General features: G+C 40.3%; 1 protein-coding gene across 1 annotated transcript in view; it reads right to left on the bottom strand.

The window, feature by feature from the left end:
- NIPAL2 (NIPA like domain containing 2) overlaps positions 1-25,866 on the bottom strand; it is a 73,277-nt gene that overhangs the window by 5,359 nt on the left and 42,052 nt on the right. Inside the window, exons 5-9 of the mRNA XM_080800454.1 lie at positions 21,803-21,924; positions 13,936-14,032; positions 6,485-6,620; positions 4,537-4,625; positions 162-225 (exon numbers count right to left, since the gene is read on the bottom strand). Of these exons, the coding sequence (XP_080656580.1) occupies positions 162-225; positions 4,537-4,625; positions 6,485-6,620; positions 13,936-14,032; positions 21,803-21,924 (508 nt within the window). The remainder of the gene's footprint in view (positions 1-161; positions 226-4,536; positions 4,626-6,484; positions 6,621-13,935; positions 14,033-21,802; positions 21,925-25,866) is intronic.

Here is a 25,866-nt window from a genome sequence, read left to right as displayed (position 1 = left end):
CCTGTGGAGGATATTAAATGAAAACTAGGTTTCTTTTAAGAGCTCAGGAAACTAATGTTTTTTATATTGTCTTCCAATTTTCTATACCTCAGGTAGAATGCCAAAAACCCACATAAAAGTAATAGGATTTCACATTCCTTACTTATGAGACATCTACTTACCCAAAAATATATATAAACACAGTTAGAAAAGCTGCACCATGGAATTCCTGATAAAATATGATACCTGTGACCAGAATAAAAGACAAATATGATTTTAGGGAAAGAATATATATATACTAGCTACATTGTTTTTCAAATTATGTTCATATATTATTTTTTCTAAGGATAGTTACCCTTAAAATGCACGTTCAGTAGCTTATATTTAAAAATACGTGCATGCCACACTTACATTTTCAGTGATTTCAAAAAGAACACAGATTCGTAGACTTCATACGATGTATTATTATTCTAAAATTAACAGAGTTGACATAACTTTTGGAAATAGAAAATTCTTACCCAGTCTAGGATTTGTCCCACCAGAACAGGCAAGAAAAAAAAACTCTAGTGACCTTCCCACCTACACTTTTAGGCCAGGGGTCAGCAGGCCTGACCTGAGGGTCTGGGTGGACTCTGGGGCCTGGGACACAGCGTCCCCTTCAGCTCAGCAGCTGGCTGCCCAGGCTGACACTCTTGGCAATGCCCCATGTACGCTTATGCCCTGGAGGACACGGGAGCCATTCTCCCCAGCTCTGTTTCTCACTGCCAACACCCTCTCCTTTTGCTTCCTTCCGGTCTTCCCTTTTGGGGGAAGGAAAACTTGGATGTGTTATTTACTCTGATAAACTTGTCTTCTCTCCTTGTTGATCCTGATGACGACTTCTTGGTCTAAGGTCCCAAAGCCTTCAGAGAGTTATTTTTTTTTAAAGGTATCTTTAAGGAGTGCCTGGGTGGCTCAGTCATTAAGCATCTGCCTTCGGCTCAGGTCATGATCCCAGGGTCCTGGGATCAAGTCCTGCATCAGGCTCCTGGCTCAGTGGGAAGTCTGCTTCTCCCTCTCCCACTCCCTCTGCTTGTGTCCTTTCTCTTGCTATCTCTCTGTCAAAAAATAAGTAAAATCTTTAATTAAAAAAATAAAGTTATCTTTAAACTATGTATCATGTGGAGTTGAATTTGTGTGTGCATGTGTTTGTGTGCGTGTGGTGTTAGCCTGGCTCATCAGCCAACAAATATTTATTGAGTCCTACATGCCGGCCATTGTGCGAGGTGTTGTGCCTACCATGACAGACAAGACAGAGTCCTATGCCCCAGGAGCGCTCTCACAAGCCCGTCTCCTCACCTAGAGAATAAACTTCGTCCAGGAAGAAGCCACGTCCAGTTCTAAGAAATATTGGTTGAGTGGATGAACATTTTGAGAGCATTTTTCCATGTTATGGCATACTTCCTTATAATCATTTTAACGTTTCCATGTTATTCTAAGCAGATGCACCATAATATTCATTTCTCTAAGGGCATTTTAAGCTGTTTTGAATTTTTTTTTTGCTTTAGTCAAGTAGCAATAAACTTCCTTGTACATATTTCTTTTCTTCCTCAGTATTTTAGGATTTGTTTTCTGTTATTGCTGCTTAAAGAAGAATTTCTTTTGTAAAGAGTAGAAACAACACTTTAAAAAAAAAATGTGTAGTAAAGGGATGCCTGGGTTGCTCAGTCAGTTAAGTATCTGCCTTCTGCTCAGGTCATGATCCCGGGGTTCTGGGATGGAGCCCCACATTGGGCAGCCTGCTCAGCGGGGAGCCTGCTTCCCCTTCTTGTTCTGACCCTCCTCCTCCCTCTCTCTCTCTCTGACAAGTAAATAAAATCTTTAAAAAAGTTTGTAGTAAAATACAAATAGCCCGAAGTTTACCGTCATAACCATTTTTAAGTTTGCAGTCATTGTGTGAAGTATATTCACACTGTTGAGCGACTTATCTCCAGAACTTTCTCACCTGGCCACACTGGAAGTCCATACCCATTAACGGACAGCTCTGCCTTTGCCCCTTCTCCAGCCTCTGGCCATCACCGCTCTGCTTCCCTCTTCTATAAGTCTGACTACTCCAGATCCCTCATATAGGAGCAATCATACAGCATTGGTCTTTTTGTGACCAGCTTATGTCACTCAGCATAATGTCGTCAAAGTTCATCCATTTGTCGCATGGGTCAGAAATTCTTTTTTTTTTTTTTAAGATTTTATTTATTTTATTTACTTATTTGACAGAGTAGGCAGAGTAGGCAGAGCAGCAGGCAGAGAGAGAGGGGGAAGCAGAATCCCCTGCTGAGCAGAGAGCCTGATGTGGGGCTCGATCCCAGGACCCTGAGATCATGACCTAAGCCGAAGGCAGAGGCTTAACCCACTGAGCCACCCAGGCATCCCAGAATTTCCTTCCTTTTTAAGGCTGAATAATATTTCCTCATAGGACATACCACATTTTCCTTTTCCACTCACCTACTGATGGACAATTGAGTTGTTTCTACCTTTTGGCTATTATAAATAATGCTGCTACCACCGTGGCGTACCGATACCTGTTCACACCCCTGCTTTCGATTTTTTTGGATATGCGCCCAGAAGTGGGATTGCTGGACTGTATGGTGATTCTATGTTTAATGTTTGGAGGAACTGCCCTAGTGTTTTCCGTAGTGGCTACTCCATTTTACATTCCCAACAGTGAGCAGAATTCAGATTTTTTCCACATCCTCAGCAATGCTTGTTAATTTTGTTGTTTTTTGTTTTTGTTTTGTTTTGTTTGTTTTTGCTGGTAGCCATACTAATGGGTGTTAAGGTGGTATCACCTTGTGGTTTTGACTTAGGTTTCCCTAGTTGTTAGTGATGTCGAGCATCTTCTCATGTGCTTATTGGTCATTTGTACATCTTCTTTGGAGAAATGTCTATTCAAGTCCTTTGGCCAGTTTTAGATTGGGTTATTTTGGTTGTTGTTGGTGGCGAGCTGTAGGATCAGAGACTAGAAACATTTTTCGGACTCTCAATAAAGACTGGGAAACGGAGCTCCTGGAGGGTGGCACCGTGCCACCCATCTCCACGAGAGCACCTGTGGTAGCTTGCTGGTATCACTTAGTGCAATAAAAAGAATGAAACAGAAACTCTACTAGTTTGCAGGCAAAATATGGTATTGAGTTTTAATCTTAAGCTAGACTTTTTGATGGGGGCAAAAAAGGGAAACTTAGTCAAGAAGCTTCACCTCCGTTCCACACTTCAGCAACAGCAGATGAATGATTGCTCCCAGAAAGTTCCAGCCCCCCTGACTCATCAATTACTTGGTGCGCTGAGTATTGACATTCCAGCCCTGCTGGTCCTCCTACAAAATGTTCTTTTCAAGGGAACTACATTTTTTTACACATCTTTACAACATTAATATTAACTATTAGGCTGTCTGTCATGCCTGTAACTCTTTTTGGCCCTATTATTTTTTTTCTTCTAGTAATTCTAGGGCACACAAATGTGCAATCTTTTATTACTTTCTTCTGTCAACAAGCATCAAATGCTAAAAAAAAAAAATCAAATGTATTGCTATATGATCTTTCTTTTTAAGTTTCAATTTTAGGAAATAAAAGAAAGGCATCAATTACTCTTAAAAACTGCCCACTAGCAGTCACATTGTCTGCCATGAAATAAGAAAGATGTGCCAATTAGGAGACATAATCCTTAATGTATGCTTCCAAAATGCATACATTTTGCTTTGGGAAATGAACGTCCAATCTGAGAAGGTAGTAAATACATCCAATAAGCCAGTAAACTAGGCTACATCAGTACTAGACTTAGGAGTGAGATACTGGTATCTACTGTATTTTGATTTGGATCAAGTTTCAAATTTATGATTTTTTAAGAACACTGTTGTGTTTTATATATATATATATATATATATATATATATATATAAAATTGTCAGTAAATACCAAAGAACTTTAATAATAGAAAAATAGAGGCCAGAGCTGCAATGATGGCAGTTTCTATTGTCATCTGCCTGGCCTGCCCTGGAACACCAGATTCAGTTTTGGATTCAGTTTTGGACCTCTCTCTCTGATCAGGGCAGTGAGGGACACGGAGGGAAGAGTTCACGGGAATAGGGATGTTTGGTCCAGAGAGAAGACACGAGAGGACCCTTCAGCAGCTTTGATTATCAGAAGGGCTGGCAAGGAGAAGACTCCTGAAAGCAAAACTAAGATGAGAGTCTCGAATTCACAGGGAGCGTAGTTTCAAGTCCAGAATAAGGAAACACTTTCCAATAATTCGAGCTCTCCAGATAATTAGCATGATCCAAAAGAGGACTGTGCCTTCTCCGGAGACAGAGAGCCCTGGGGGAGCCTTCAAACAAAGCAGAGTAACCCGTCCTAGACGACGTCATGGAGGAAATTCAGTCCTGGGCGGAGGGGAGGATGATGAGACCTGGGCTATGCAATTCCTTATAACCTGAAGATTCCTCGAGTGTGTTGTCTACCCCAAGAGAAACTTGATGGACGCCTGGTGTGGGGGCAGAGTCACCTAAGGGTAGGAAGCCAAGGCTCACCTGCAGTAATGGCACTGGTCGTAAAGAAAAGATGGTTGACCGGCACCACCATGGTTGTGTCGTAGAGCTTCGTGGCTTGACTCAGGAACCTAGAGCAGAAGGCACTTACTGGAGCTCTGGCTTTAAGGAACGCTCAGCAATAAGTTAACAATAACATCAAGAAACGCATGTCCTTAAGCTACAACTACAAAGGGAGAGGAAGTGCAGTAAAAGGGCATTTCCAATCAGCAGTCATAGCTTATATGCATCTGATGGATGAGATCAGATGTCAGGTTTTATGGTCTGTTTAAACCAACAACAGTAACAATGAAAAGCAATTAATCATATTCTGAGGCCACAGAAGTTTGAGTTGGAAGCGGTTCAAGCTGCTGGACCAGTATCACACTGGAGCTGATTCATGAGGATAGACCCTAGAATCTGTTAAATATCATATCTGGGGAATAGTGTAGCTATCCATTGACATGCCACGTGCCAAGAAAGAAGATGGAGGAGTGAGGGAATGTTTAACGTTTCGAAAACAGTGCTCAGGGCTCCAGCTGCAGAGCACATGTGGGAGCTCGCCGTCTCTCTCCGGCCACCAGCGTGATTCCAGCCCCCATCAGGAAGTCGTGCTGCCCTGTCACTGACACCAACTGGACAATTAAAATAGGAAAAAAAAAAAAAAACAAACCTAAAACGCTTAGGTCCTATTGTAGCACAGTTGAAAAATAAAAATGTTCGTGGATAGAGCCCAGGTGTGCCTGAGGGATGTGTGTACACAGGTGCCCATGTGCCCACACTTACATATATGCACAAATCTATGAACAAACACCGCCTTGGGCGTTTTCGCCCAGTGGCCAGTCCTACAGTTGGAGTGCGCTCACCGCAGCTCCAGCGGGGCAGGGGCAGGGACTAGAAGAAGGGGGATGGGAGTGCGGGGTACACTCCCTTGTGCCTGCCATTGAAATTCGTACAGCCAGATGAAAGATAACGATGTTAGTCACAAAACTCCAAAAGATACTCTAGCCGGCTGATGAACTCAGAAGAAGAAAGGGAGATGAAACAAAGTAGCGAGGGTTAAGCATGAGAAACACACTCATTCCCATGAGGAAATGACAAAAGAAACAGTGACCGAACACTGGGTTTCTCCAGTCCTTGCCCATGTCCGACCCGTGGAGGTCAGACTTGACTGCCGGTGCCCATGGAGGGAAGCTCTCTCTTCCGGAGGGTAGGCTCTGATTTCCCACCTGGCACCGGGACAGTGCTTTTGCATAGCATTTTGGAATAAACAGAAAACTTCCTGGCTGACTAAAGACAGCCTCTGCAGGCAAAGGCATAATCACGATGTGAAATGGAGGGGAAGTGACTAGAGCAGATGGAGGTGGGGGGAGAGAAGAACAGAAATTTCAAAAGTTCCAAGTCACCACTATTAGGCCCCAAGAGAAACATAAAACAATCATGCCGCGATCCCAGGGGTACAAAGAAAATTCTGGCCAAGGATGCAGGGTTCTGGGGAAAGGATTTCCCTCCCGGCCAAATGTCTGGTTTTGTCCATCCCTGGGCAATTAATGAGCATGAGCTAGGGATGAAGGTGAAGGGTTCATGCATTTCCTATATTTAGAATGAAATCCTGGATGTGGACCTGCCCCTCTGATTTATTGCTAATGACAACCTGCATATGATGGATATTAATTACAAGCAGAAGAGCATCAGGAAAGTATCAAAGTGCACTTCGCTAGATTACGGCCATACTTTAGAACTCACAAGACATGAAGGCAGGGCTCAGTTAAAGCTTCTTATTGGGCACGAAGGAGAAAACAGGGCATGCTGGCTGAGGATCAGCTGTAGACCCCTCACCCTTAGAAACCAGTTACACCTCATGTTAATTATCAACGGACGTCAATAAGATTAATGCTCAGAGAAGCCCCAGAAGGTTGAAAGGTGAGAGAGTCTGCAGAAGCTAACTTACTTGACTTGGAAAACACAAGACGCGATCATGATGATAAACATGATATAGAAGATGGGATAAGTTAGCTGCGTTTTCTCCGTCACAGAAAAAGTGATCATGCCCGAGACGGCTTTTACCGAAATAACAGTCAGCGAGGCTGAAAAAGAAAACAAGAAACACAAATAAAAAAACATCGCTGAGATAGAATGACACAGAAATATCTCCAGTTCACACAGTGGAGCAGTCGATAACCCCCGTTAGGCTTTCGGAATGCAGGCTCGTGTGAGGCGGTGGTAGGTCGGGGCTCCAGACGACCGGTAGCTCTCTCTAGAAGCCGCGCTGGACTCTGAATTTGCTTAAATCAGCTAAAGATGGGCTGTGCGAAGGGGTGCTTTTTATCTTTGCAGCAAGATGCTTATTTTCCAGCCCCAACTGTTGAAAGGATGCCGCAGAGGTTATAATTACTAGGAGATGGGAGAGTAGAAAACAATGAAGTGGGGAGAGAAGAAAAGTCAGACAGTCCTTGTGACATGGGAGGGAAAATAACTATTAAACTATACTGAAAAAATTGAAAGCCAAACAGATGAGAAAACTGGAACGTGGAAGTCAGCTCACTCTGTGAGTTTACTAAGAGTTGTACTGAGTCTCCATATGAGCCTTTTTGTTCATAAATGTCTAGAAGTTTCATGAAAAAAACAAACAAACTTTTTTTCTTTTGACAAAGATGGTGATAGGAAGAGGGACCAGAGCTGAGTATGCATGTCTATGAGTCAACTGTAAATCTAAGATTTACATAAGCAACGTCTATTCTCTATGCTAAAGAGGAAACTATCCATAGGAGAAAAAGTTTTTCATAGGTTCCAAATCGCAATGAAGTGACTTGATAAGTTTATAATGTGAAAGCAATGAAGCATTTTCTAGAAGCACCATGTCTCTGTAGGAAGAAAATAGTGTTTTCTTTTTGTTTTTGGTCATTTAATGTTGCATGTAATTCTATAACTTAGCTGAAACCTACAGAAAGTAAAAAAATGATTTTTACATGAAATCAAATAACTGTAAGTCAAAGGCAATGAGAAGGAGAAACATTATCTTTGGTACTGCTGATCTACCAGGTCATAGTATATCCGGGCTTTATCCCTTTAAGCTCTTGAATATTTTATGTATATATCTATATCTATATATATATATGCATATACGTGTGTGTGTATTAAAACAGCAGCTGATGGCTAACAAGGGAAAGCTTCTCATTTCCTTTTCAAAAAAATGAAAATATACTTTAATTTGAAGAGTACTGGGGCATACTTCCAAATTAGGCATTTTCTTTCCATTAAAAGTCATAATTAACAGAGGAGAACAGGTGATAAATTCTAAAAACAAACCCCTAGTCTGAACAAAGAGGCCCTCCCAACCAGGCCCCTCTTCATCTTAAAATGTCTTTTGACCTCATCATTTTACATGTTTTCTACAGATTATGACAATAGTCATACTTTAGCTAATCTAGGAAATTGAAATATGTACTGTGATGTGTGTCACTTGATGGTTTAAGTTTGTAAGGTTAGCTTTTGAGGGACCTTGGTTTCCTCCTCAAAATTTTGCTTAAAATTAGAGCACAATGTGGGTATGGTCTTGTGATCTGAACAGCCAGGTTTCCCAAAGGGATCATTAATAAGAAGGAGTTGAACACACTGTTCCATTAGCCTCACGACCTTTGGATTGCACAGGCCCTTCAAGGTCATCTAATGCAACTACCATCTGATGTTAAATTATACTTAACTGTAAAACAAAAACAAAACTAGACTTCTTTATTAAACAGCTAAACCAGCTATCGGTTTGCTATAGTTAATCACTGTATTTTCAAAGCATGTACAGTCATCAACTGATTAATCACTCTTTATTGTAACTCTGCAAGTTACTTCAAAGCTGGTGACAAGTATTTCCGTTTTAGTTTCGGGTGGGCATGTGGTTAATGAGGACAGGTGAAAATACAAAATTTAAATGCATATATATATAAGAATATAAAGTGTTTATGTATCTTCTCTTTTTTTTTTTTTAAAAAAAAGAATTTATTTATTTATTTATTTGACAGAGAGATAGAGATCACAAGTAGGCAGAGAGGCAGGCAGAGAGAGAGAGGGGAGGAAGCAGGCTCTCTGCTAAGCAGAGAGCCTGATGTGGGGCTCAATCCCAGGACCCTGGGATCATGACCTGAGCTGAAGGCAGAGGCTTTAACCCACTGAGCCACCCAGGTGCCCCTATCTTCTCTTTTTATATACAGAAAAAGAGCCTAGGAAAAATGCTAGAAGAAACTATATTCAGACACTATCTAGGCACTTGGATTATGAATAATCTTTAAACTCATTATTTTGGGGCACCTAGGTGGCTCAGTGGTTTAAAGCCTCTGCCTTCAGCTCGGGCAATGATCCCAGGGTCTTGGGATTGACCCCCGCACCCGTATCGGGCTCTCTGCTCAGCGGGGAGCCTGCTTCCCTCTCTCTCTCTGCCTGCCTCTCTGCCTGCTTGTGATCTCTGTCTGTCAAAAAAGTAAATAAAATCTTTAAAAAAAACCCTCACTATTTTAAGCTATAAAAGTTTACATATTCCTTTAAGAAAATTTGGGAAAATGCAGAAAAGCCTGGAAAGAAAAATGAAAATCCCCTGTAATCTCAACACTCATCCCCAAATCATTTTTAACATTTGGGAGTATTTCTTTATAGCTATTTTTCCATCTCTATGTATGAATATATTATAACATATGAATCATACAGTATATACTATTAGGAACCTATTTTCCATTGCCATTAAGTATTTTCTGTCATTAAATATTCTTCTAAAGCATGATTTTCATTAGCTGTGGAGTATACCTTTCCATCAATATATACTTTATCTTGGCAATTCCCTATTTTTGCATGTTAAGGTTGCATCTTTTTTTTTTCTTTTTTGGTATTAAAAATGAGGCTGTGATGAATATTCCTGAACATAAATCTTTGCATACCACTTTGCCAACTGCCTAGGAAAATCACCTAAAGGGGACTTTGTTAACAGCTGCTGTTCCTCTGAAATATACCGGCCAGCTGCCTTCCATAGAATACCAGTCACACTCCATCATACCGTGCAGCAGTGCTAAGTTACATGGATTTTTATGTTTTCTTGATGGGTCTCTCCGTTTTCTTAATTCTCAACGATAGACATGACAGCAGTGCCATCTTTACCTGACATAGCTGACCTGCGTTTGAAATCTGGCCTTCTCCGTTCCCTCCTACTTCATCAATTGCTCCTTCCAGAGACTTTCCCAAATTGCCATAATCGTCTCCTTATTAGAGCCATTAATATTTCATTTATTAATTTGGCTTCTCTACATCTGAGTATGCAGAGCAGAGAGAAGGACTTCCAAGCTTTCCCAGCTTCCTGATCCTGAAAGCATTCTGCCGGGAGTCTTAAGATTCCTTTAAGGAAGAAGACTGCAGCCACAGGTCTGGGGGCTACTAACCAGAAGCCAGATCTCTTTCTTCCCAGTTGCCCTCACGTTCTCTTTTCTTTTTTAGTTCATTTTTTAACCTGTTACACAAGCAATAATGACAATAAAGTAAAAAAAAAAAAATCCACCTGCCTACTGCCTCTCATTCATTTCCAGAGTACGCCTCGTGCGTGCTTTTAATCACAACAGAGGTAGGTATGCAGCTGTGCGCCACTTTTTCATTTAACCTGACACTCTACATATTTTTCAAAGCTGCTGCATGATTTTCACAATCACTTTTTTCTTGTAAAAGTCGTTGCTGATCATTGTAAAATGCCCAGCCAGCAAAGGTAGGCAGAAAGCGAAGAGTGGGCGTCTTTTTCCCTTTTCTTCACTTCCTGGTTTTCACCAATGGGTGAGCTCCGGCTTCTGGGTTAAGAGAAATAGGTTTTTCCAGTGTCACAGAAGCAGAGAGGGAAATGGCAATGGTCAGGGGCTGGAGTAGGGACAGATGGGGTGATGTAGGTCAAAGGGCCCAGATACTTGGCTTAGAAAGTTCTGAGGACCTAAGACACAGCTCTGTGGCTAGACTTAATACTGTGGTACTGTGTACTCCAAGGCTGCTGAGAGATCTTAAGCATTTTCACTGCACACACACAAAACAGTGAGATATTAACGATATGGGGTGATAACTGTGTTCATTACCTTGGGCTCGGTAATCACTCTATATTGTAGATGCACATCAAATTATCATGTTGTGTACTTTAGAAGTATATGCTGTATGTGCCAATTATTTCCCAATAAAGTGAAAATTATTAAAAAGAGAAAAATATGTTTTTAAGACACAGGTATCTCTATTCTGATTGCATTTCGAATTCCTTATTAGGAATGGATATTAAACTTCAGCATGTCTTTTCAGCATCTATTTACATGATATTTCCCTTCTGAGTCATTAACATGATCTATGTTAATGGATCTCTTATGGAACCATCCTTTCATTCCCATAATTAATTTTGTTAACTCAAAATGTTTACTTTGTACTCACTGTCCTCAGTTCTAGGTAATTATATACAGTGTAACACATGACTGTGTCCTCATAGAACTAATCTGGTGGGGGAGATGAGTTCATACCAGAATATAAGCATATGAGTAGACTATGCAAGTACAAATTATTATAAGTGTTGCAAAGAAAAAGAACTACTTTCATTAAGACCACTTGGTGTTAAGTGAAGAATGATTTTCTTTTCTGGACTCTACCTGCTAATTTTTTATTAGAGACTTTTACATTAATATTCAGTAGGGAAATTCATTCACGGTATTCTTTATGTATGCTGTTTGGGATCAGTATTTATACTGATTATACCAAAAAAAAAAAAAAAGGTGAAAACTTTCTTCTTAGGTTCTCAAATAGTGTGAGCAACATCAGAATAATCTGTTTCATAAAGATTTAAAGGCCTAGGGTGCCTGGGTGGCTCAGTCAGTTAAGCAGCTGCCTTCGGCTCAGGTCATGATCCCAGTGTTCTGGGATCGAGCCCCGCATTGGGCTCCTTGCTCTGTGGGGACCCTGCTTCTCCCTCTGCCTCTGCCTGCCACTCTGTCTGCCTGTACTCTATCTCTCTGACAAATAAATAAATAAAATCTTAAAATAAAAAAGATTCAAAGGTGTTAGCATCTAGGTTGAAAGTAAAAGTACATAGCCCTGTTCTTTTCAGGATGTAGCTTCTATTTGCTCCATTATTTTCCTTTAAAAATTAGCAATTTAACCAAGTTTTCATATCTGTTTTCAATTGTATTTCTAATTTTGGGTATTTGAGATTTTTCCTTTTTTTGGTCTTATGGAGGATCTATTTTAATGTCTTTTAAGAATAGATTCTTGGGTTTATTTATCAATTCATGGCTTTTCTAGTTGCTATTTCATTAATTTTTACATTTATTAATTGCTCCTTTCTGCTTGCCTCAGCTTTATTTCAGTGTTTTTCTTCCCTAACTTTTTGAGTGGAATGCTTGACTTACATTGAAGTAATGAATTTCCTTCTGCATACAGCTTTCATCATAAACTATAGGTTTAATAGTAAGTGTTTTCATAATAATTTTAAAAAATACATGCTGCAATGAAATCTTGGTTTCTGCTTGGGCCCAGCTGCAGTTTAAGAGTAGTGTTAACATTTCCAGATGTTACGGTTTTACTCATTTCTATTTTTGTTATTATTTTGTTTTTCTTTCACTGTGATCTGAGAATGTGGTCTGTACTATTTCAGCTTCCTGGAATTCATCAAGGATTTCTTTGTGGCCAATTATACGATTAACTTCTGTAAAAGTCACACAGGCATTTGAAAGCAGGTGTATGGTCTGCTTTCAGGATTTAGAGTTCAACATTAGATCAAAATTAAGGACTCAGTCCTCTATTTTTACATACCTTTCTGTTTACCTACCTTCCATGAGCTAAGAAAAGTCTCCTACTCCTGTCATATTTCTGGGAATGTAGTTTTCAAAAGAGCTGCTGTTCTAGTCTCCTGAGGCCTCCTGGTGTGGGTGTCTCCCCCTCCCAAGCTCCAGGCCCACCATGCTGAGCAGCTAAATACTAATGTGGGGCCTCCAGGAGCCTCTGTTGCAATTAATGCTCCCACCTTGATTTTAACTTAGATTGTCATAGTATGGCCTTCTGCTTTCTTTTACTTTCAAACTGAGTTACTTTTTTTGATGACTGTTCTGTATGAAGCCAAAGTATTTCACAACCAGCAAGGGGCAGTTAGAAAGGGCACTATTTCTACATCTCTCACAGATCTGAACCAGACAATACTGGCTGAATCCAATTTCAGAATATTTTTCAAAATCAATCTGGGAATTTTTCTAAAATCCAATTTGGCAATCTTTCTTTATTATTAGGTAAATGTACCCCATTTGCATTTACGATCATAACTGATGTGTCAGATCTTAATATGGTTATCTTACTTTCCTATTTAAAATTTCCTTAAAAAATAAATAAAATTTCCTTGATTTTTCAATATTTTCCTATATAACGTACATTTTGTCTCTTGTTTGCTTTTGTTCTCCCATCTGGTAAGTTGGAAAGAAACAAATATAGAGTTCTTTTTCTTTTCTTTTGATCAACAGCATACCTAAACATAGTATAAATTTGTTTCTATAAGTGACTATCAGAAATACAAATCTTCCAATTCAAAGGAGTGAACTAGTTCATGAAATGAAAAAAAAAAAAAATAGAAGAAAGAAAGCTCCAGCCCTTCCTTAACATGAGGGCTGCTACCTGTCCCAGTGGTATAAGCATAATCATAGAGTCATAGCAAACAACACATGACATATGGGTCATCTTCTCTGCAAAGAAGAGGCAAAAGAAGAATTATGATAAATTTTCAAAAGGCAATTTTCCAATGATTAGTGAAAACTCCTAGGGTTGATTTATATAGTGTGTGTGTGTGTGTGTGTGTGTGTGTATGAGAAAGAGGAGGAAAGAACATAGATTTGAAAATATGTGGTGGGCTTATAGAAGCAACAGTTTTCAAATTTTATAAAGTGCCTCTGGAAAGAAAAGGAGATGAGCAGATCAACAATGAATGAAAGAAATGTTGTAGTTAAGAAAATCATACCACTTACATTTACATTTCTTATTAGCCATATTTTATTAAAGTTTTTTTTAAACCTATAAACAAGATAGGTCTTGATAAGTAATTCCTGATACAAAAATTTCAGCTGGGATGGTTCATATGTGCCTCTTTTAATAATTTTCAATTATATACTAAGAAAAACAATCCTCAAATTGTTAGAGAGCAAATAAAATTACCAAGAAGTAAAGACCCTTACATAGGTTTTTAAAAGAATTAAACATACCAATTCTAGCCATGTGACACTCAAAATAGAACTTGCCTAATTGAGACTGGGTTTCTTTTTAACAGATCAGAGTTCAAAAGTAGAAACGATGAGAAAGGAATAGGATGCTTGAGTCTCTTTCCTGACTCCGCGAGGCTAGATTAGAGTATTAGGAAACAGCGCACGTCCTTACCTAGAAGTGCTACCAGGGTTAGCAGAATCACCATGTGCGTCATTCCCTTTCTCTTATGGAAATACAGCAGAGTGCAGAAAATTAATATTTCTAAAATCTAGAAATGAAAAAGATGAAAAAGAGTAAGCTGTAAATTATTTTATACAAAGTCTTCAGAATGCCACACTTCTCTTTCTGATTTTGTGAGATCTGAGGATGCCTGGTGTTCCTAAGGGCAATTATAAACATACAAGAACAACATAAAGAGCCTCAGCCATCCAGACCCAGAGCTCTCCCCTCACCTATATGCCAGTGACCCCGAGATGGACCACTCCAGTCTCTTTTATCCAACTATCTTCTAGGCATCTCCCCATGCATGTTTCATAGCCATCTCACACAAATATGGGCAATGCTAAACTCCTGAGTGCCTTCCTTCCTACCTGTCCCTCCTGGGGCCTTCACCCCCACCAAAGAATGGCCTCAATACATACTCGTTGCACCAGCTGGTAACTCCTTCCTTTCCCCCACTCCCTGTCACCTTCTCTCTAACCACTGCAAGAGTTTCCAGTTTGTCTCTGATTCTACCCTTGCCTCTACCATCCAGCCATTAAGCAGCCGGAGGAATCATTTCAAAGCAGAATTTGAATAATGACATATGTCATTTGTAGAGAACATATATGATACACACATAAGATATTTATATAGTGTGACAAGTAGTCACGTACCCTACACCCAGCCAGAGAGAGAGAACCTAACACAGCCTTTGACGTCTCCTGCACACCTCTCCCCAGTTGTACTCTACTCCTTCTAGGATCCCTCCAGCAACCACTACAAAGAATTTTTGTGTCTACTAGTCACTTTCTTTATAGTTTATTACATTTTATGTGTTCTCAAATAGCACCCTGTTTATTTTTGCATATGTTCGGACTTCATACATGCAGAATCATACTTGTTTTCACTTCCTGGCTTTTCACGGTGCACTGTTTATGAGGTCTATCCAGGATGATACACATACTAGAAATATATGTTAAATCCAGTCATTCCTGTGGTTTCCTCCTGTGGTTTCCTATCCCATTAAGAATAAAATCTGGGATGGCCCATATGATCCAGCCACAGAGGGCCTCTCCCCCCCCCACCCCCCAGTTCTCTGCAGGGCTCAGATGGCACCTGCCTTTGGGGCCCCTGCACTAGCTACTGGAGTTGCTTGGAATACTCCTTCCCAGATCTCCCTACAATGGCTCCTTCCAATCACTCCAATTTCAGCTTAAAGATAACCTCTTCCAAGATGTCTTCTCTGACCACTCTGATTTAACAGAGCCACCCCTCATCTACAGTAGAGCGTTTTATCATCATCTGGACTATTTCCTGTTCATCCATTTATGTATTTCTTTTCGGTCTCTCTGACCGGCACACCAGTTCTGTCAGAACGGGGACCTCATCTGTCCTCTTCACCGTGGTCTTCAGTGCTGGGACACTGTTGGTCACCCAATACGTATTTATGGAATTAATGAATAAATTACACTTCATATTTATTATGAGCAACTTGCCAAAAAACAGACCCAATGTCTAATAAACTGAGTGTTCAATAAATATTAATTGACTGAATGTCTAAAATTTTCCTACCCTTAAGAAAATGCTAATGTAGTTTTGAGTTCTCAATTTTATTTTTAACATTTTTTCTTTTTTGAAGTCCTTAAGATAACCTGAAGCAAAGCTATTTTTTTTTTCAAGAATGCAGTATCCCTGGACTGAAATCATAAATACGAATGTTTACTTTTCTGATGTCAGAGAAGTAAAAACACCACCGCTATTTTTTTTTTTTTAAGTACTAGAGTTAGGGACTTCACTACATTTAGGTCTGCATTTTTCTTATGGAGCCCTCTCTAAATCAACATAAATCTCTACTGTTTCAGTTCAAGGTTTGCTTGTTTTTTTTTCCCCCCTTTAATCCTCTGTGGGCATGGAAAGCAGCAGGACCATATCTTCCTCATTTAAAAACCTTTCATCTCATATGGGAGATTAAGTCATCCCTCAGTCTTTTCCTGGTTAATTAAACTAATTACTTTAACTTTTTCTTATAGGACTTATTTGCCAGGCCTTTAATTTAATCAAATCATGCTGCAAAAGCTATTAAACTCCTATCACTTTGCCTTCCCCAAAGCTACCATCAAAACGTTGGATGTCTCAATGTCTGTACAGATTACCAACTGTTAACAGAAATATCCCTGTCGGCTTCATCCCCCCCTTCAACCCCAGGCTTCCATTTCTCATATGATAAGATCACAAACAACTCACAGCAGCGTTAGGGACCCCATATTCGTTGCTGGAGAGAAGGAGGCTCTTCCTGCCTTAATGCACAGAGTGTGTTAGTTAAATCTATTAGCAAGACGATGATTACTTTCAGGAGGAGGTGGGGGAAAACGAGGGTGGTTATCAGATCAAACATCCCATATGACATTTTTCCAAATTCCATCTCTGTGGCTCCAGATAAATAAAACATGAGCTCCTGTGACTCAGAATGACTGTAGCTGCCCTATGTTCTGTCTTGTTGCAAGAGGTCATGGAGCTCCCAGGAATAAAATATTCAAGCGGCACGAATTCATGCTCATTTTTTTCCCTGCATGCAACATTTTTTCCCCTCTCTGAAAATACCAATATTAAAGCAGCTGTGATTTCCACAGGCTGCTGAGACCCAGGAGGAGGCTGCTTTGCTGATCGCTACCTCAGAGGTCAGAGATAACAACAGCACTGACAGCAGGCTTACCACTCGCTAAACTTGCATTAATTTGTCAAATCCTCACAACTCCAGGAGGTGGGCACTATTATCCCCATTTGACAGAAGAGGAAACTAAGGCTCAGAGGTGTTAAGTGATGTAGGTCTGGTACACAGAATAATGGTCTCCTAAAGACGCCCACGTTCTAATCTCTGTAACTTGCGTGTACATTACTCTACGTGGCCAAGGGGCTTTGGAGATGTGAGTAAGGCTACGGACCTTGAGATGGAGGAGATTATCCAAGTGAGTTTGAAGTAATCGTATGAGTCCTAACAAACAGAGAACCTTCCCAGGCCTGGTCAGAGAGAGAGGTAACATGAGAAAGAATAGAGGCAGGGAATGTTAGTGGTCTCAAGCCGCTGGGAAAGGCATGGAAACGGATTCTCCTCCAGAGGCACTAGCAAGGAATATGGCCCTGCCAATACCTTGATTTTAGTCCAGGTGAGACCCATGCTGGACTTCGGACCTTCAAAACTAAGACGATAAATCTGTATTGTTTTAAGATACTAAGCTTGTGACAATCTGTTACAGAGGTAAGAGGAAACTAACTGAGGTTTTGGTAGCTGACATCTTTCCAGGGGAATAGAATCTTTGGGATGAATTTTCTCAGTTGACTCTGGGTTTTCTGCATGGATTCTCTAATCTGTTAGATTTAAAGGCATTCACCCCCTTGTTTTCGGCAGTGAAAAGAGCACTGGCCAATGGGATGATGTGACAAAAGAGAGACACAAAATCTCACCACTGGGTGCCCCACTTGCAGACAAAAATCTGAGCCCATGTTTACCTCATCTTCTCTCACCAAGTCCTTTCTTGAAAGTCAAGACTTTGAGATGACTTCCTTGGAGAAAAAAAAAAAAAAAAAGAGCTCTGCCAAGGCTCTCCTTAGGATCAAGTGAGGACAAAGATGTGATCCTTGGTGGTCAGCTTTTACTAGTTCTGCATAGAGAGGTCTGTACTGAAATGGACTGGAGCGTGCACCCTGGAGGCGGGCTCCCTGGTTTTGAATTCTGGTTCTGCCACTTAGTACTTATGGGACCTCGGACAAATTACCTGCCTCAGTTTCCTGATCTGCTGCAGAGGAAAAGGATAGAAGGGAGTCAGAGCTCCGCACAGAGCTCGGCCTGCTCCGTGAGTGGGGGCTACAGCTACCGTTGACGTGCAAGTGCTGTATGTATTCCAACGGCAAAGCAAATGAACCTCACGTGATACAGAGTGATGTCTGCGGAAAATAGCTCTTTTTCCCTTCAGGTTTTTGACACCTAGTGGTGGGTTTTGAAGTAACTCTGCTGGAAAGACTGACTTAATAATAATCAGCTTCAGGGTCTAGAATTAACCCAAACAACAGGGTTTCGCCGCTGCTTCTGCGGATTTAGTTTTTTGTCTGGTGGAGGGAAAGGGAGCACCATGGAGATTATTTTGTGAAGGATCTTATGTTCATGACACAAGTTTCCACCCGAATGCTCAGCTGGAAAGTCTGGGTGGGCAAAAGGGCCACAACCAAGCCTGCCAAAGAACATGAAGTAAATGAGGGTCAGGGCCGAATTTTCTCACGCCGGTTCTGCATCCCGCATAGACGGGTGTCACTCAACCAAAGATTGAGGTCCTCTGAGGAAAGGATGCTGTGGTCGGCAAGTCTGTTCCCTTCCTAAAGGACCTCTGGCTTTGGACATGTTAACAGAGGTGAATCTCTCAGACAGGGCCATGTTATGCAGCCGCTTCCCTAGCAAGTTTAACCTCCAACATGCACTTGTTTTTGTTTTTTGACAAAGCAGCGGGAGGGGCCACCCATCTATGAATACAGGCCGGGTAAGGCCATGTTAGCAGGTGAGCAGAGGACACGTCATTCTTTGCCAGCCAGTTGACACCAGGCTTCTCAAATCCTCTTCCTTCCAGAAAAAGAACCAGCTCAGAGGATAGACTCCTGAGCTCTTGTTTCTGAGGTCTCCAGCTTGTGCATGCCTGAAAGGTAACCTGGACATCCACCTGGGACAGGTAAGACCACAAGTCAAGGAGATGCTATCGGCCTGCTGGGTAACGATTTTATGGTCCCCTTTCGAGAAATGGAAAACTTATCCAGACTTTAAAATATTTTTACTCATGGTATTAGTTATTTGATCCGTCCTGAAAAGCACTTCAGGTACTGCATTTATCCTTGGTGTAATCCAAGAACAGCTAGATGAATGACACTTCAAAGAAGAGCCTTAATGGCTGTAATTATGATCTTTGCAGTCATGGTTGGGAGAAACAGCACAGAGACTGCCACCTCCAAGGATTAAATATTAATTACTTCAATGCTTAACAGATTCAAATCCAACTTCAACTCAAGATCTTAGCATATAATTGATAACTTCTAGAGTCTCTAGAGATGCAACATATAATGGATTAAAATTCCAAACTAAGATAACATAGATAATTCCCTTTAGAATCTACAGCCAATAGTGTTATTCAAATGTGACTTTATTGGGGCACCTGGGTGGCTCAGTGGGTTAAGCCTCTGCCTTCAGCTCAGGTCATGATCCCAGGGTCCTGGGACTGGGCCCCGCATTAGGCTCTCTGCTCAGCGGGGAGACTGCTTCCTCCTCTCTCTGCCTGCCTCTCTTCCTACTTGTGATCTCTCTCTCTCTCTGTATTTAAAGATAAATAAAATCTTTAAAAAAATTAAATCAAATGCAACTTTATTACAGATTTATTTTGTACTATCTTATAAATATCTGAAATTAGTTACATTTTTGGGTGACATTTACTTTCAAATATACTTTCATTATTTTATAGGAATATGGGCCTCTCCCAGGACTCTAAAATCCCTGTTACAGGAATTCTTCTCTAGACCCTGGGTGTCTAATCAGTTGAATGAATTAGTGAATAAATGAATGAATGAATTTAAGAGTTGACTTTGGAAAGTTGCAAAAAATGCAAGTAATGCCAGAGGCTGTTTTTTTTTTAAATGGAAATTTAAGGTTTAATAAAAAGTTGGTTTGTTCTTTTCAATGTTTCCTCTGTTGTTAAAACAATATTAAGATATGTCATCATCAAATAATGCTGTTTATTCAGGAAATTAAGTCTTGATGCAACTTTAATCTCCAAAGGATTCAACTCAGGCTATTCATTTTCTGGTCACAGAGTATGCGACCCTTTTCTTATTGGATGAAGAATTTGTTTTGCCTGTAGGCAAAGAATAATAACACGTCAGTAGGACTTCAAGTCTAGGCTACTATGAAACACTTGATAAGTGCTTCTAGAGCCTTGGATTTGATTGATGAAATCTGTTCAAAGGTTAGGTCTTGTGGATAAGCAGGAGGATTACAATGGGGCAGAGGGAAGGCACAAAGTGTGATAGGCGCAGGGAAGGCTAATCTGAGCTGGAAAGTCTAATCCTAAAGGTTGATGGAGAGCAGGAGGAAGGGAAGTCTTCTAATACAAAAAAGAAGAGAGTCCAGGGGAGAAGATATTGAGTTCAGTTTTTGAGATGATACATTTGCGGAACCCATGAGACATCCAGGCAGGATGAGTAATAAGTGGACAGATGAGAACATAGATCTGCAACTCAGAAGAGGACTGGGAAAGAGGTGCAGGTCTGGATTTAGAGGTCTTCCTATAGGATGATGGGGTTGGCAATGGGATCACCCTAGAAAACCCTGGAAGAGTATGTAGCATGAATAGATTAAGAGTGACTGGCACAAGAGAAGGAGGTGCCCACCAAGAGTATGGGATGGATGGTCAGAGAGGAAGAGGAGAAAGAGGGAAAACAAACAGAGAAAGCCAGGAAAGAGAGGGGCTCAAGGAGATGTTGGGTCATGAGTAAATGCTGCACAAGGTTCAAGAAGAAGCAGGACCAAAAAAGCAATTCCCCTTGGCAATTCGTGTGTGCGGGGGGAAATCTACCAGATTAAAATGAGTGAAGAGTGACTAGGAGCTGGGAAAGTAGAGGGGAGAGTGGAATGAGGGAAGGAGGACAGTTTATGACAGAGTGTGTAAAGATAAGGATTTTTAAATGATTTTTTTTTTTTGAAGCAGAGAAACCTAAGTATCTTTGTTGAGTAAGAAAGGAGCATAGTGGGAGGCTAGAAAGAGAAAACACCTGTAAGCATTTGTGTTCCAGTGGTCAGAATTCTATATTAGAGATCGCAAGATACATAGAATTCCTGTCACACAGACTAAAGACTGTCAGATAATAATGTAGTACCACATAGTCTCCACTGTAATATTCTGGGTTACAGTTAGAGTGAACTTCACCAAAACACATGTCCCTACAAATCCCAATGTCACATCTAGAACAATAGGTGTATGAAGCTGGGTCATATGAGTTTCCTGTTACAGTGGCAGAGGACTAGACAGATAGCTTTTTGAAGTCTCTTCTAATCCTAAAGATGTGTGATTCTCTGTGCTTTGATTCTTTTTGTTGAACTCACAATTATTTTACTAATATGGTTCTTGGTTAAATGCTCATGTTGTCTACCCCAGTTTTCTTCTCACCACCTGCCCTTCCTGGAACATATGGATTCTTCACCCTAAACCAACTTCTGTAACAATTTACACACCAACTACCTCCAGCACGTTCTCACTATACTTACTGAATACAGCCACTGAGTCAAATAAAATACCCCAATTAGTACCTTTAAATTTCTACATCAGCTCATTCCATTCTTTCTTTTACACATCTCCCAGTATTATCCTACTGCTGTCTACTTCTCCCCAGACAACCTGTTGCATTGGTCTCAATGAATACTTTTTTGGAAGAAAATCTCTATCTTGAATAAAAGTCAACAAAGTTAAATGTGTCTTCAGGCATTTCCCTTTGATCTAGGAAGAGAGTTTTGGAGGTTTGTTTTTTACTTCGAGTTGTCCTAAAACATGTTGCTCTGGAATTTGCTGCATTAAATATTGTGGAAATTGTTTCAATGACAAGTCACCTGCAGGAATAGGATACTCAGGAAACTGGGGGTGTTCTATTGTTGATTTAGTGTTTCAAATACTTTGGTCTTGGTCAAATATATTTACAATTTAATGAGATATTAATGCTGAGAAGACAAGACTTTATTCATTCGCTAACATCTGCATTACCAGTGGCCTAGATAATATAACTTCTGAGATAGTAAAATGTTTAAGATTCTTACCACATAGATCAGGAACTGCCAGCCAACAAAGTAATACTGGACTGTTCTTGCAGAGATAGACTGATTTCTATCTGGAGCAAAGTTCACCAATAAATATGTTCCCGCTAATGCCAATGTCATACCTTTAAATAAAATTGAAAAGACAAACCAAGTTGAAAAGGGATATTTGAGCCTTTTCATCAATGCAAACATTACCTGCAGACTGAAAATTACTTATAAAACTGCCTATAGTCCCTCCCTATTAAAATATGATGCATCAGGGGCACCTTGGTGGCTCAGTTGTTAAGCATCTGCCTTCAGCTCAGGTCATGATCCCAGGGTCCTGGGATGGAGCCCCGCATCAGGCTCCCTGCTTGGCAGGAAGCCTGCTTCTCCCCTCCCTCTGCTTGTGTTCCCTCTCTTGCTGTGTCTCGCTCTCTCTGTCAAATAAATAAATAAAATCTTTTAAAAAATAAAATAAAATACGATCCATCAAACCATCCCTAGATAGCATCGTGCATTCACTTGATGGCATTGTCTTTAAAGGAGGATAAGGGCCAGGGAAAGGATGGGGTAGGACATAACTTCTGATTTTTCGTTGTTGTTCCAGATGAATCCTGGCCCCTTCAGAAAACTTTTCCCCAAAGATGGGAAAGATCAGAACACGTGCATTTGGACACATAAAAACATATGCAAGCTGGTTGTTTGTTTCTATGTGGACCAGTAAGTACATGATAGATCTAGATCCATCAGAGCCCAGAGAGTGGGGAAGTCCACCACTTGATGACCTGATGATGTACTCTGCACTTCCTCATCTTTGAAGCCTTTACACACACACACACATACACACACACGATTTTACACTTTGAAACTGGTAAAAGATCACCTTCATTCATCACTGCCATGTTTTGAAGTCCTTTTATCAGAAATAATAAAGGTGAATGTTGGCTTTGCTAAAAGATTTATTTCATCCCATTTAGAATCTAGGGGTAACTTAGTAAAATATCCACATTATAAACCTATGTAAAGAATGTGTTACTGTCATCCCTTTCACAGTACTTAAAATAATGGAAAGGAATCTGTGTGGGAAGAGGGGCCACATAAAGAGGAGTAAAGGGGACCTTGACATTCCAAGTAACACTGAAAACTGCTTATTTATTAGTAATCAGCAGAGAAAAACTGAGGTAAGTAGCATTTTTCAGACAGCACCCTTGAAAACCTAATTCAACTTGTTTCATCACTAAGGTCAGCATTGCTGTGTATGTAATTTACAACCAGCATTGACTCCAACCTGAAGCAATCTGGTTTATCTATAAAATCTCACAACTGGAAGACACCAACTTCCTGCTCCTCTTAATCAATGATTTAGGGTTTTGAACTCTTATTTCTGAGAACAAACAGCATTTGGCTTTTCACACAAGCTAGATGATAGCTTTCAAGGTATTGTAGAAGCTATAAAATAAGCTTCCTCTAATGTAAGAGCTTACTCTGTAATACTTTGTGAAGGCAGAAATTATACACAAAATTTTTTTTCGCTTCAATACTATTTTTTTTATTTTTTCAGCATTGTTATTTCCCCCCCTGAATACATTCCCCCCCCGAATACATAAATGAACATCTCACACATACATCTTCACGTTTGTCCGGCATATTCCTTTGCATACACAAAATTTTAAAAGCTACTTCTACTGAGAATTTTAAAAATGAAAAAACCCAATATATATTATTAAGCATTGCAATAAAAGAAAAATAATAAACTTTACAGGTACCCAAGAACTTGGGCAAAACTACAGGTCAGCCCCACCTTTTCTTTGGAAAAGAAAAAAAGATCTTATAATTGTTCAATATTAGGTTGCTAGGAGGATGGGATTCTAAAAAAAAAACAACAGATTTCTAAACTTGGTATAGTGACGTAGAATAAATGGATTGAATACAACTTAAAAATCTTGGAGACTTCCAAGCTTTCTTTTGTGAAATCCAAATTTCTTATTTTTATTGAGTTCCTCTGCCAGTGACTTTTTTTTCAATCTCCACTAACTGTATCTAGTGTCCTTACATTTCTTTATTTTTAAATTTAGTTTTGATTGGGTAACACGAGCATATGGTAAAAAATTCAAAAGACACACAAGGGTGGTGAGTGAAAAGTTAAATCTCTCGTACACCCTCATGGCCCACTAGTTCCCCTCCTGGAAGTTAATACTGCCACCAATTCTTTGATTTCCCTTTTCAGAGGTGCTTTGCGCAGGTGTGTGAGAGAGGGCACATGTTTGAGTTTTCTACATAAATGGTAGCATTTAAAAAAAAATATTTTATTTATTTATTTGACAGAGGGAGAGAGATCACAAGTAGGCAGAGAGGCAGGCAGAGAGAGAGGAGGAAGCAGGCTCCCTGCTGAGCAGAGAGCCCGATGCGAAGCTCGATCCCAGGACCCTGAGATCATGACCTGAGCCAAAGGCAGAGGCTTAACCCACTGAGCCACCAGGCGCCCCTAAATGGTAGCATATTACATACACTCTTCTGTACCTTGCTTTTGTTCTATGTAGCAGAACGTCTTGGAGAACATTTCACATCAGTGTATCTAGGGCAGCCTCATTCTTTTTAAATCTGCATGATGTCCCATTCTCTGGAGGGAGTGTTATTTAACTTAACTTTCCTACAGGGTCCCTGTTTCCCATCTGCTTCCACATTTGCATACTCTGCCCATTTCTACCAATGTAGATCTTCAGTGTGTTTCAAAACTCCTTGAAAACAAATAAAATGACTCATAATTTTGCAATTATACTTTTAAAGTCCTTCTGCACGTGCATTATATCACTGGAGCCCTGTGTCACTGTGAGTCTACTTAATGACTCTAGGGCAGATCAGTAGGTCACCCATTGTTTCTTCTTAATAACTTTAATTTCAGATTCCTCTGACAATTACAGAGGTAGTTCCAGAGAACGGCTGTTACATGTTTGTTTACAGGGTGTCGTTTGTGTTTGTCTGTGTGACTCACGGTCTCCTTTATGGATCATGTGCCCAGGTTTCCTAAGTGTTTAAAAGTGTTGAAGACACTCATTAGCAGCTCCTTATATAAATTTCCTTAAAATGCATTTATACCCCATATTTTTCTAAAAGTGGCAAGAGATGTCTTTTCCCAATATTTTTATTTCAGTAAAGCCACAAATATTCTTTCATTGGAAAGACACAGATCTCTACATTAGAAAACTTGCTAGTTTACCTTCTACTGGTCTGTTTGCCCAAGGGAATCATCTGGAAACATTAAGATACTCAAGGAGGGGAAGCTGCACTTGCCCACATAAATGATTAAATTCCAGGTCAAAACTTGGATCATGAAAGTCTAAACCACGCTGAAACTGCCCCCACAGAATTCAAATTTCACTGCTGCTTGCCGGCGGGAAAAGCTTAGGCATGTTATTTATCTCTATGTGATTTAGTCTCTTCCTCTCCAGGTACAAATTAACTTGCCACACCTGCTAGATTCCAGGAATTTGGTTGGACAAGAAGAGCTGACTAGATTTGAAGGTTCACCTGGAGGCCTGATGTGACAGAGGGTCCTGACACAGAGCTACCTCAGGATACTGACCACTAGGAGTCCCAAACTATCTCAGTTACGCTTAAAATTTAATCGAAAATTGGCAGCTCTTTCTGCTCATGGGTCCCGTCCCACGCTTTCGTGAAAGCACCTTTTTGCTTGAGGCAGGTCTGAAGCCAAAAGAGCCAATCTGTTCTCTCAACCAGAAATGATGGGTTTTTTTGGCTAGATCAGTATTCTCAATATTGGCCCTTACCCAAGCTGACCATTTGGTGTGGGAGAAGGAAGGAAAGAGATGGTCCTCATGTCACTATTAATCTCTTGACATTCTATCTGGGGAAACCATTTATAGGTCACTTGAAGTAATCAAGTTACTGGTCTCTGGAGAGTACTGATGAATTGACTGTTTTGTTTTGTTTTTTTTTAACGATGATACTATCTGGACTTATGTCAATTGGGATCTCATATTCTATTGGATTTAGTACTTTTGATGACTAAGGGAGAAGAGAGGGGAAAGTACTATATAGGTTTTGGCTGATTGAAGGGGAGA

This window comes from Martes martes (assembly GCF_963455335.1).
Source record: "Martes martes genome assembly, chromosome: 4".
NCBI classification, from domain to species: Eukaryota; Metazoa; Chordata; class Mammalia; order Carnivora; family Mustelidae; genus Martes; species Martes martes.
The sequence above is the reverse complement of the archived record's forward strand: the minus strand, read 5'-3'. Positions and strand labels throughout refer to the sequence as shown.